At 42.2% G+C, this 12,648-nt stretch overlaps 2 gene segments (V, D, J or C); both read left to right on the forward strand.

Moving 5' to 3' along the window:
- The window catches only part of LOC102501063 (T-cell receptor alpha chain C region-like), a 324,249-nt gene that overhangs the window by 141,398 nt on the left and 170,203 nt on the right, over positions 1-12,648 (forward strand).
- Positions 3,806-4,662, forward strand: LOC114007101 (T cell receptor delta variable 2-like). The segment is given in 2 exon segments: positions 3,806-3,930; positions 4,097-4,662. Coding segments are annotated over 2 exon segments (435 nt in total).

The following is a 12,648-nucleotide window of genomic DNA, read 5'->3' on the forward strand; positions in this document are numbered from 1 at the left end:
TTCCTTGGCAGCTGCTTCGTTCAGCGCCACACAGCTGGGTAAGCGAGCTGCAGATGGAATACTGGCAGCCAAAATCTCTTTAGAGACAAATGACACTGTGATTTTCCTTGACACCCTTTGAAATTCCTCACTAATTTCCAAAAATAGCTCATGTTGCTTTTAAAACAACCAGTGGGGCCCAGACATTTCAGTAAAACAAATCAGAGAAACAAAGTAATCCCAGCTGTCTGAGGATTCACAGCCCAAACCAGGTAGGCTGGAGAGAACAATCACTTACTGACTAAGGCAGTCCTGGGACACCCTGCAGCTGAGGTCCCCACTAAGAGCATCCTGGCCAAGGGAAGACACAAATAATTTCCTCCCTTTTCATTCGCCTCTGTTCCTGTCCTTCAGCCATTTGTCCAATCAGTAGTGACAGAGTTGAGAAACCAGAGAGCAAAGACTGCATTCAAAACAGGGCAAAGAGCTTTAAGGAGCAGAGTGAGCAGGCTCCACTCAGAGTCCAACTTCGCTGTTTCTTCGCTGTTTCTTTCTTTCTTTTCTTTTTCTTTTTTTTTTTTTTTTTGGAGGTTTTTTGCTATAGGGCACACATGCGCTCACCAGAAAGACAGAGAGAGACAGAGAGACAGAAAGCGAGAAATCATCCCCCAGGGGAGATGGCCACGCCACAGTCCCTTCTCCTCCATTCTTGTCTCGGGATCTTGGACACGCACGCACACATGCCTGGCGTTGAGTTTAAGCCACCAGGTCCGGGACTTGAACCGTGGTCGACTACATGGGAGTCTAGCGACATAGCCATTGCGCTAACTGCTGATCCCCCAACTTCGCTGTTTCTAAAGGTCTATGCAAGAAGTTTGAGAGTAATGAGTAAGAGATTAAGTAAAGAAGAGGATTTCTTTCTCTCAGGAGGTAGGAAGATGTATTCTTAAATGCAAAGTACATCCTGAAACTCCTAATTAGAAAGAAAAGCAGAAGTTCTGGCACACTTGCTGATATTCCAATGATCCAGTTGCCAGGTGTTTGATACCAAAGACCAACCCAGAAACCCTCAGAAAGAATGGCACTAGGCTGGGGACTTAGTTGCCGAAGTGAGTTGATTTGATCTGACCTTAGGGGTCTTTTTACTTCTTAAAGTCCTACTCTTTCTACAGTTCAGATAGATTAAAAAAAAAAAAGACTGGGGCTCTAAATTATGAGTTCTCCATCCTTCACTACCAGAGATAGTCGTTTGCCTAAGGTCACAGAAGATAGCGCCACTACCCATACTTGTCTGACACTGCTTCTTCAGCTCATCCATCTACCTGCCCAAAGTCCTGCAGACAGCCTGACATGGCTCAGTAGAAACATCCTTTCTGAGAGGAATCTTCTCTGCCAGGCTTGAAATGACAACTGTGTCTCCCCTGCTGATTATGGCTCAGGCAGGGAGCTACGATCAGGGCACCAACTCCCATCAAGGCAAAGCAGGTAAGGTGAAGTGAAGAAACCAACACCTGCAGTGGCCTACACCCATGTCTGGCACAGCCTCAATGTCCCTGTAAGGTAACTGTAACTTCCCCATTTGCAAATGGGAAAATTAAGACTTGGAGATGTAACTTGCCCAGCTACTGCTAAACTGCAAAGCAGGATTCAAAACCATGGACTATTAGACCTGCGAAGCCAGTGCTCCTTTCACATAGAGGTGATGTGGGCAGTGACACCACCCAGACAGCGAGTCACAAGCTATTACAAGCAGGTTTTACCCAGGAAGGTGCTATCTTCCTGTGGCAGTGCCCCACCTCTCCCTACACCTACGATGATGGGTGAAGACCTGGCTTCCCCAGGTTTAGACTGGGTTGCCGGCAAATCCTTTTCTAAACCCAGCCTTCACTAGACAAGCCGCCAGCCCTCTAAGCTCCTTGAGAGTCAGGAGACTCCGGACAGAAATCCTGCTTGGACTAACAAATATCTGCTGAGCTCCTAAAATAGACACGCTCCCTGCTGGCAATGGGAATGTAAATAAAAATAAGATACAATTTCTGCTCTAAATAATCTTAAAGTCCACTGTGGGAAACAAACAATCAGACAATTATAATAAAGGTGATAAGTGATATGACCCAACGCATTCCGCAGGAGGACTCTGCCATTGGGTGGAGGTAGGGTAGTAGGAAAAGGTAGTTAGGATTTTTCCAAGAAGCAGCAGCAGCCCATGCAAAATCCAGGCATATGGAAGACTATAACATGTCCTTAAGCCTGCAAATATAAAGAAACTTCAAAACATTCATGGAAAAAATAGAATTAAAATACACGTTTATTTGGGAGTAAGAACACTTTTTGAAATCTTTGGGCCATGCCCACAGCACAAGTAGTTAGGCGCTATGTAGAGCAGTGATCCCCAGCCCTTTCGGCACCAGGGACCAGTTTCGTAGAAGACAATTTTTCCATGGACTGGGGGGTAGGAGGATGGGTTTGGGGATGATTGAAGCACATTATATGTATTGTGCACTTTATTTCTACGATTACATTGTAATACATAATGAAATAATTACACAGCTCACCTTAACTCCGAATTTGCAGCCATTCCCCAGAACCACCACCTCTACGCCACCTCAGGTCATCAGGATTCAATTATCATAAGCAGCATGCAACCTAGATCCCTCATGCGCAGTTCACAGAAGGGTTAGCGTTCCTATGAAAACCTAACGCCACCGCTGAACCGAGAAGAGGCAGAGCTGCTGTAAGGTAAGCAACTAGGAGCAGCTGCAAATACAGATGAAGCTTCACTAGCTCTCTGACTGCTCACCTCCTGCTGTGTAGCTCTGTTTCTACTAGGCCACAGATCAGTATCTGTCCATGGCCCAGGGCGTGGGGACCCCATGTGTAGAAGGAGCCAGATCCCACATGACTAACTTCCATGGTTCTAGTCCCAGCTCCAGCTTCTTAAAAAATATGCCAGGTGTGTGTGCACAAGAATCCAGGATCTTGTTGGCAAAGAGGAAAAAAGCAAACAGGATTGTGCCATGCCCGTTGTGGGATACTTTCTCATGCATGCGTCTCTCTCTCTCTCTCTCTCTCTCTCTCTCTCTCTCTCTCTCTCTGGCACATCCATCTACCCTGTAGCATTAAAAAATAATAATAAAAATTATAAAGTTTTGAAAAACATGCATAATTTTCTCATAATATGCATTTTCCATGCACTTTTTGATGACCTTGCATATTTTTCTGTAGATGGGAGTATGGAGTAGAAGTGGGGAAGTGGCAAAAGTGAAACAGAAGATGATCAGGAGGATGTAGGGACCACAGAGGAGATATCTAGAGGCAGAAGGATCATACTTGCAGAATGTTCTGCTTCTTCAGGCCCTTGTGCCTGTGCAGTTTTCTCTCTCCTGGGAATATCCTTAGGACATAAAGTTTGACAAAGTTCTAGTTCTACTCAATTCTCAGGGCTCAGTTCAGGTTCCCTCTTCTGAGTATTCCAAGCAGAAGCAAATCTTTTCCTCATGTTGCTGGAACATTTTGTGTTAAAAAGTATCAAAGGTACAAAAAATCTACCTCCTTCATAGGACTTAACACTCCACTGTATTTGCATTTAAAACTTGTTTGTAGTTGTTTTATATCGGTCTCCCTAAAAACGTTAATTCTTTGAAGGCAGAAGCCATACCATGTTCACTTTTAGTCTCCCAAATATGGGCCTGCAGTGGGTACGTAGCCTATGTTAGTTGAGTGAACAACCTAACTTGTGAACTTGTTGGTCATATGTCTCCGAGGAAGTTGTTGGTGGTTGGTGACTAACACCAACCACCTCTATAACGGTCAAGATTTCTCATGGGCTGACAGCTGCTGATCTATCTGGGTAGGGCAACCAGGAGAACACCAGCCCCTGCAGAGTCACCCCCCACCCAAGTGAAGCCATGCTGCGGACCTGTGCCCTTGTCTACCTTGTCTTCTGTTCAGGTAAGAATCACCCTTTGGGCCCCTTACTTTTAGGGGAATGTGTCCCTAGAGCAATTTGCCAGGGACCCAAAAGGGAGGATTACAGCTGAACGTGGCTCCAATCCTCCATCCTCTGGGGTAGAGAGCATTCTTCACAGCCTTTTTGACTTTGGGCTTTTTATTCCAGGGGTTTCATTGGATATAACTCTGGAACCAGACGCCGAAACTCTGACTGTTTCAGTTGGAGAGCCTGCTACCTTCCGTTGCAGCGTAACAGGAGGGGACCTGAAGAACTATCAAATGAGCTGGTATAAGAAGAATGAAAATAATTCCCTGGTTTTAGTATACAAATTAAGAAACAATTCTAATGATGATTTAGAGAATAATTTCAAAGGAAAAACTGATACTTTAAGAAGTCAATTTATACTTGACATTCAAAAAGCAACAGCCAAAGATGTTGGAACTTACTACTGTGGGTCAGATATGCACAGTGCTACAGCCCTGTTTCTGATCACTACAGAAACTCACAGTCAAGCAGATCCAGTTAGAGACTACACAGTGCTAAAATGCCTGAGATAAGACCACTTGATAACCTCAACAGTAATAGCTGATAAGAGAAGCCAGGGACCAACTGGGGCAAGGGCATTATCTTTGCAGTTGACTTGAAGGGCCTTCTTTTTGAATGGTTCAGCAATTTGTTTTAAAAAATGCTTTTTCGGGACCAGCAGTTGACGTAATGGCTATGTTGCTGGACTCCCTTGTAGTCAACCACGGTTCGAGTCCTGGACCTGGTAGCTTAAACTCATGCCAGATGTGTATACATGCATACCCAAGAGAAGGATGGAAGAGAAGGGACTGTGGCATGGCCATTCCCCCTGGGGGGTGATTTCTCGCTTTCTGTCTCTCTGTCTCTCTCTGTCTTTCTGGCAAGTACACATGCCCTATAGCAGAAAACCTCTCCAAAAAATAAATAAAATGAAATAAAATAAAATAAAATAAATGTTTTTTTCAATTGAAACATGAAATTTTCTCCCTTCCTGATCCCTTCGCAATTGGAAAATATTTGTGAGCATTCTTATTTTGTGGCAGAGTGGTTATTTGTGGAAGTTCAGTAATACAATAATATCTGTTGCCTTGCAAAAGAAATTGAATTCTTATGGGGCTTTGTGCAAATAACAGACCAAACTGAGATTAACCTAATTTTGGCTTTTTTTGGTTTTGGGGGGGTTTTTTTTGCAAATAAGTTAGTTTATATCTCTCTTCAGTAACAGGAGGGATAGAGAGAAAAAAATGTTTCAGAAGAAAATTACACTGCATTTGTCACTAGATTTTATTTTGTCCATATTTTTAGTTTAAGATCTTTTGTGAACTAATAAAATGTGGGGAAAAAATTTAGTATGGAAGGGAGGGAGGGGAAATGGGAAAGGATAAAAAAAGTAAAAGTATGTTTAATTGACAAAAAAATGAGAAGCTATTGCTGATGATAAAGTATACAGTACTACCTTTGTCTTGACTGACATGCATGATATTTGTGCTAGCAAAAGAAATGTACACTGTAAAGAAATATGATTAAATGTAATTTTTTTAAAAAAATGTTTTTAAGGGCCTTCTTTACTAGCCGAAGAGGGCAGAAAAGACTTAGTGTTTATGTGGAGAGACTAGGGACCCTGTACCTGTCTTTCACAGACTCCTGAGGACAGGCTCAAAATAACAACTCTCAGTGTGGAAAAGACCCTGTCATGTGGAGACAGGCTGAAATAGACAGGATTTTTATTATCTTGAGGGCCATAACTCATTGCAAGTCTTTATTATGAAAGTGTTTATGTGCATAAACTAGATAAAGCAAAGATGGTTTTCCATTACCATCCTAATCAAAATTTCCAAAGGCATTATAGATAGCTTTAACTCTTACTCTATGAAGAAGGATGAATAGAGTCATTTTAAATGTTTCCATAACTATGTCAGTTATTGAATGTTTTATACGTTCCCTTAGCTACAGAGGAGTCCTGGAGACTCCTGGGGAGTGGCAGAGAGGAACAACAAGCAGGTTTCCTTCTTGCTGATTGCTAAGCAGGCTCTGGGAGGCTAACACTTGCAGCAATGTGGAATTTCTGAGTTGGTCTTGAATCCACTGAATAAAAAGTATAGATTCCTGAGTCCCAAAGTTGAAAGGAGCCAGAGAGTCTGAGATTACAGTGAACTAAGACCTGTAACACTGAGCAGACTAGCAGGCAGGGGATTTGAAGATATAAACATTTAATAATCATCAAGGGAGTACTTTCATCGTGTAGGCTCTAGCAGCTACCTCTTTGTTTTGCTCAAGTATCTGTCTGGAACCTTCTCCCCACATAAGGTTAAAACTCAGGCGTTAGAATAAAGAATCCACATGAGTGTAAAAACACGAAGGGGCCAGCAGGTAACATGGTGGTTAAAGGTGCTGGACTCCCACATGTCGACCATGGTTCAAATCCTGAACCTGGCAGCTTGCTTTCTCACTTTCCCTCTCTCACTCTCTCTGTCTCTCTCATTCTGTCCCTTTCTGGTCATAAATAAATAAATAAATAAATAAATGTTAAATAAAATAATTCTTTCAAAGAAAAAAGGCAAAGCAAAAGCCATCTCTCCTGAAGCCTTCTACTCTATATTCCTACCAATGCCCTATCATCTTCAATACATATAGAGTACTTACTGTATTCATGGAATTGAGATCAGCCATAGGAATAGAAAGAGTTCTGGGACCAGCAGATGGCATGGTGGTTAAGGTGCTGGACACTTCCACATGGCCAATCATGGTTCAAGTCCTAGACCTGGAGGCTTGCTTTCTCACTTTCCCTCTTTCTCTCTCTCTCTCTCTCTGTCTCTCTGGTCAAACTAAAATAAAATGAATGAATAAATAAAATTAAATAAATAATTCTGGAAAAAAGAAAGGAATAGAAAAAGTTCTAAGCCAGGTTCTTGTCTAAGTTCTATTCTCACCAGTGTGTTTACAACTTATTTCTAAAAGACAGAGCATTAGAAATTATAACTAAAGATTTCAAAAGAGGGCTGGCTCTATGGCCTGGTGAATAAGGCAACCAGATCCCACATGACTGACCCTGCGGTTTGATCCCAGGCGCAGCAGCTTAAGAAATATGCCAGGCACATGTGCAAGTGCGCCAAAATCATGAAAGGTGTGTGAAATGGAGGAGAAGAAATCGGCAATGACCATGCTTCATGGAGGGTGCTTTCTTTTCTCCCTCTCCATCTCTCTCTGGAGACCACATGCACCCTCTAACAGGAAACATAAAAATATTACATAAGATTTAAAAATATAAGACAGCTTATAGTATACAGCAACGAGTGTTACTGACTTCATGTGCAGGGCCCTAGGAGTCCATGACAGGACCTACCACTATGAGAAAAGTTTCTTAAAACAGCTGAGGTTATAAAGAGGCAGCACCTAGATAGGCGTGAAGAAGGAGGGTAGGTATATTAGATGAGTGCACCAGTATACGTTTTTACAAACTACCTCAAAATTTAGAAGCTGAAAATATCTATGATGTTACACTTTCTGTATAATCTTGGAATCCCGGTTGGTTTCATTGAATCTGTTGGAACCAGGTCCTCTTTCAGACCCTAGTCAAGATATTGCCTGGGGTTGCAGAACTCTCAAGGACTGACTGGAAAGGCTCTGCTTCACGCTCACTCACAGGCCTGACAGGCCGTTAGTCCTTATGGGCTTCCCCATGGGGTTTCTCATGACATGGCAGCTTGCTTCCCAAAAGAGAGGACTCCAAGAGAGGACATCCAAGTGGAATGTATGGTCTTTTTGTAACCTCATCTTGGAAGTGACATCCCATTGCTTCTGCCAATTTCTATTTGGTAGAAACAAGTCAGTAAGTGCACCCCACATTCAAGGAGGGATCACATGAGAGAAAGAATACCAGGAGGTGGGTTCTGGGGGTCCACCCTGGAGGGAGTTAAATCAGTAGAGCAAAGAAAAATGGAGCTTGAAAACTCTAATTGTAACCAATTTATTTAGAGACCTCTGACTGCAAGGCTAAAGTGAGCTGGTTTTATCTTACAAGTCAGTGTTTCTTGAACTTCATTGTGCATACAAAACACTTGGAGAGATTACAAGACAGATTTTTGAGCCTAGGCTATAAACATTCTAATTTGGTCCATACAAGGACAGGCCTAGGAACATGTATTTATAACAAGTACCCTAGGTGATTTTAATGTAGTTGGTCCAAGGACATACTCTGAGAAATTCTGCTTTAAGCAAAGAGGAATTAAATTCGTTGACTTTTTGATACAATGAGCATGTGTCCAGCTTCTTCTGCCCTGACTATAGAGAAATGAACATTAGATGTGACCAAGGCATCTCTAGAACAATGATTTTGAATTTCATCCACATATTGGAATCACCTGTGACAATTCTTTGAAAATACTAATGTCTGGGATATGTTCTCCGAAATTTTGAATGACTTGGGGGACCAGCAAGTGGCATAATGGTTACATTGCTGGACTCCCACGTAGTTAACAGCAGTTCAAGTCATGGACCTAGTGGCTTAAAACATGCCAGGCACATGTGCGAGCATGCCCAAAGTCCCAAAAGAAGAATGGAGAAGGAGGGATCGAAGCATGGCCATGCCCCACTGGGACGTGATTTCTCACTTTCTCACTTTCTGTCTCTCTGTCTCTCTGTTTCTCTGGCAAGCACATGTACCCTATAGCAAAAATTTCTATCAAAAAAAAAAAAGAAAGAAAGAAAGAAAAAAAGAAATTCTGATTGAATTGTGAGCTTGGATCTCTGGCTTCTCAAGTAATTCAATCTCTCTCCCTCCTTTCACTGTTCTCTCCCTCCAAAGTTGAAAACCACCTGACTAAGATTTTGCTATTGTAAAAGTGGTCCAGACCAACCACATCAGCATCACCTGGAAGGTTTTCAGAAAGCAGAATTTCAAGTGCAATCCTAGATGTAAGGAATTATAATCTACATTGTTTTAGTTGCCAGAGGACATGTGCACTCACCAGATAGAGTAAGCGCACCCCCACAATGAGGCACGGTCATGTCATAACCTTTTCCCTCCATTTCTCCATCCCATCAGTATTTGGACCACGCATGCTCACCTATGTCATATTTTTTAAACTGCCAGCATTGGGATTCAAACCATAGTAGGCCATGTGGGATCCAGCTCTCCATGCTCAGGCCATAACCACTGTACTACAGGGCTCACCCAGAATCTCTATTTTATTTATTTTTTTTGGGGGGGGGAAAGGTTTTTGCTTTAGGGCACGTGCACTCACCAGAAAGAGAGAGACAGAGAGACAGAAAGTGAGAAATCACCTCCAGGGGGGATGGCCACACCACAATCCCTTTTCCTTCATTCTCCTCTCAGGATCTTGGGCATGCATGGGTCCAGGACGTGAACCACGGTCAGCTACATGGGAATCCAGTGACATAGCCATTACACCAACTGCTGGCCCCCAGAATTTACAAGGGAACAAGATTCTCCAGGTAAGTTGTAAGCACATTAAGGTTAACAAGCACTAGCCTAAAAATTTATCATTACTAAAGATTTTTATGGAGATAGAAATATATATATATCAATATCTCCTAAGTGATCACCTAAGAATCTGTATTTGTAAAAATCTCCTGAAAGAGAAAGAGCCAGGCAGTGGCACAGTGATAATGCAACCAGGCCCACAAGGGCAGGACCTGGGTGCATGCCTAGAACGTCCCTATGCCTGTGGGCGTGTTCTAGACTGGCTCCGACTGTGATGGATTGTGGCATTAGGACCCTGTTGGGCATGCTTTCTCTCCTGAAAGAAATAAACTAACTTTGAAAAATTCCTGATACACAGCCAGAGGTGGAACTCACTGATAACCAATCATTCATCCCCAAATTAGGTTATGCGTTATTTGTATTACTAATACAAGGACAATAAATTTTCTTACTGGCCTAATATCACGTCCTTGTATGCTCCTTGGAAAAAAAGCGTCACATAAATTCTAGATATAACTATTTCGCACTCATTCACAAGCAGATTAGGAAATTAATATTTATTGAGTCAATATACTTTTTAACCACACCATCATTAACTATCCATTGAAATTCAGAATCTTGTGCCTCATACCTTCAACTCAAGATCAAGCCAGAAAAAGGACATGAAACATTAGTGCCTGATGACATCAGATTGGAAAGAAGGGGAACAAGAGACAGGAGTGTATGTCTCCTAGTGCTCATTTTCCCTGAGGGATGAATGAGGCCATGAAGTTCTGGCAACTCAGAACCTGATGGGCGGGGGGAAAGCATGGGAAAAATAAAAATAAAAAAGCCTAGAGCCAAGGTAGAGGGACATTCTTGGAGAAAGCAGTCAGATTGCTAAACAATATATATATATATATTTTGAGAGGTTTTTCGCTATAGGGCACGTGCGCTCACCAGACAGACAGAGAGAGACATAGAGACAGAAAGCAAGAAATCACCCCCCAGGGGGGATGGTCATGCCGCAATCCCTTCTCCTCCATTCTCCTCTTGGGATCTTGGGCACGCATGCACACACGCCCAGCGTGAGTTTTAAGCCACCGGGTCCGGGACGCAAACTTCAGTTGACTACATGGAAGTCCAGCGACATAGCCATTACGCTAACTGCTGGTTCCCACTAAACAAAAATTTGAGAGTCAAGCACAAAACAATAAAAAAGAAACCAGATTAAATTAAATTAAAGTTAAAAACCTGGAGAAATTTAAGAAATTCCTGAACTTCCTAGGGGATAATTGAGCTTTTTATATAATACCTAAAGCCTTGGGCTCAGGTTCAGAGAAAAAGCCAATGAAAGGCCTTAGGATAATATGGACATGGGCCAAGGGTTTCTGCAGAAATCTCAAAATCAAATGAATGACATGAACATCATTATTAGCCATATTCTTCCCCAATTCAACTGGGAAAGGTAATCGAGAGTGAACTAAATTTGTATTATTTTTACCTACATTGTTATACTTTCTGTGATTTTCAACCATCATAAAAAGGGCTCGTGTGAAAGTGTTCGGCGTATGAAGAGAAACCCAAGATTATCTGACCACCTATTAAAAATGTCTGAGTTCAGTTGTTGAGACATGATAATGGGCATGCCACTCTCACCAGGCTCTAAGTGGAGGAGTCCTAAGGCATCCTGTGTGGCTAGAAGCAGAAAATTCCTATCTGATTGATCAAAGGCAGCAAAAATATATACCGAGTGTCCGCACTCTATGACTGAAACTGATTAAAGGATATAGAAACACAGTAAATGGATGTGAATACCAGAAATAGTGTGTGTGAAAGAGTAGAGTCTGAGGAAGGACATTTAGAAGAAAAATAGAGGGACCAGCAGTTAGCATAAGGGGTATGTCGCTGGACTCCCATGTAGTTGACCACGGTTCAAGTCCTGGACCCGGTGGCTTGAACTCACGCCGGGCATGTGTGCATGTGTTGTGTGCCCAGGATTCCAAGAGAAGAATGGAGGAGAAGGGATTGTGGTGTGGCCATCCCCACTTGGGTGATTTCTCACTTTCTGTGTCTCTGTCTCTGTTTTTCTGGCGAGCGCACACGCTCTATAGGAAAAAAACTCTACAAAAAATAAAAATAAAAACAGAAGTAGAAGAAGAAGAAAAATAGAGAGGCAAAGCATTAATGGGACAAAGAAATGTGGTATTATCTGTTGAAGATACTTTTATAGTTTTATCAACTGGACTAGGGAGAAATGTTCACATGTTGAAATATTCAGTTTGTAAGCTAAATAATGTGATTGAATGTAAAAGAGAAAATGAAATTTGAAAAATGTTAAAAAAAAAAAAAGAGAGAGAGAGACATCTGTGTCCATAAACAGTGCCATCAACTGGCTGGGCTTACAAAGGTCATCCAGCATTGTAAAACCATGGTTATGAGTGAGAGGTAAGAGAAAGAAGGGAATCTGAAACCAAATGTGTAGGCCTCTTCCTCTGCATCAGAGGAGGTCATAATGAAGAGAACGTTACTTCTATCATACATGCTATATATGCTGAAGGTGTCACAACCTTAAAAAAAGATACTCATTACAACATCTTTAAAGTGCCCAAGGAGTACACACGTGAGGTCCATGTAAGGAAATGGACTCGAGGAAATTTAAATTGTGACCTTCATTCTGAGCAATTAAGATTTTAAAAAGAAAATTAGAATCACTGAATTTGAAAGCCAGAAAGAGTCTTAAAGGTCAAGCAGGAATCCCTCCATTCAATTTGCATGTTCATTAAACATTGATTGAGCAAATGATCATTCAGTCTCAATTCAAATATTTTCTATTACAATTCTTATTTTAAAAATCATTTCCTGGGGCCGGCAGGTCACGGTCGTGGTTGAGGCGCTGGACTCCCACATGGCCATCTGCAGTTTGAGTCCTAGACCTGGTAGCTTGCTTTCTCACTTTCTCTCTCTCTTTATGTGTGTGTCTCTCTCTGGTCAAATTAATATAAATAATAATGAATAAAATTAAATAAATAATTTTTGAGAGGTTTTTGCTATAGGGTGCGTGCGCTCGCCAGAAAGACAGAGAGAGACAGAGAGATAGAAAGCGAGAAATCATCCCCCGGGGGGGGGTGGGATGGCCACACCGCAATCCCTTCTCCTCCATTCTCCTCCCGGGATCTTGGGCACGCACACACATGCGCCCGGCATGAGTTTAAGCTGCCGGGTCCGGGACTCAAACCGCGGTTGACTACATGGGAGTCCAGCGATATAG

Source organism: Tupaia chinensis, unplaced genomic scaffold, assembly GCF_000334495.1.
Source record: "Tupaia chinensis unplaced genomic scaffold, TupChi_1.0 Scaffold000126_2, whole genome shotgun sequence".
In the NCBI taxonomy this organism is placed as follows: Eukaryota; Metazoa; Chordata; class Mammalia; order Scandentia; family Tupaiidae; genus Tupaia; species Tupaia belangeri.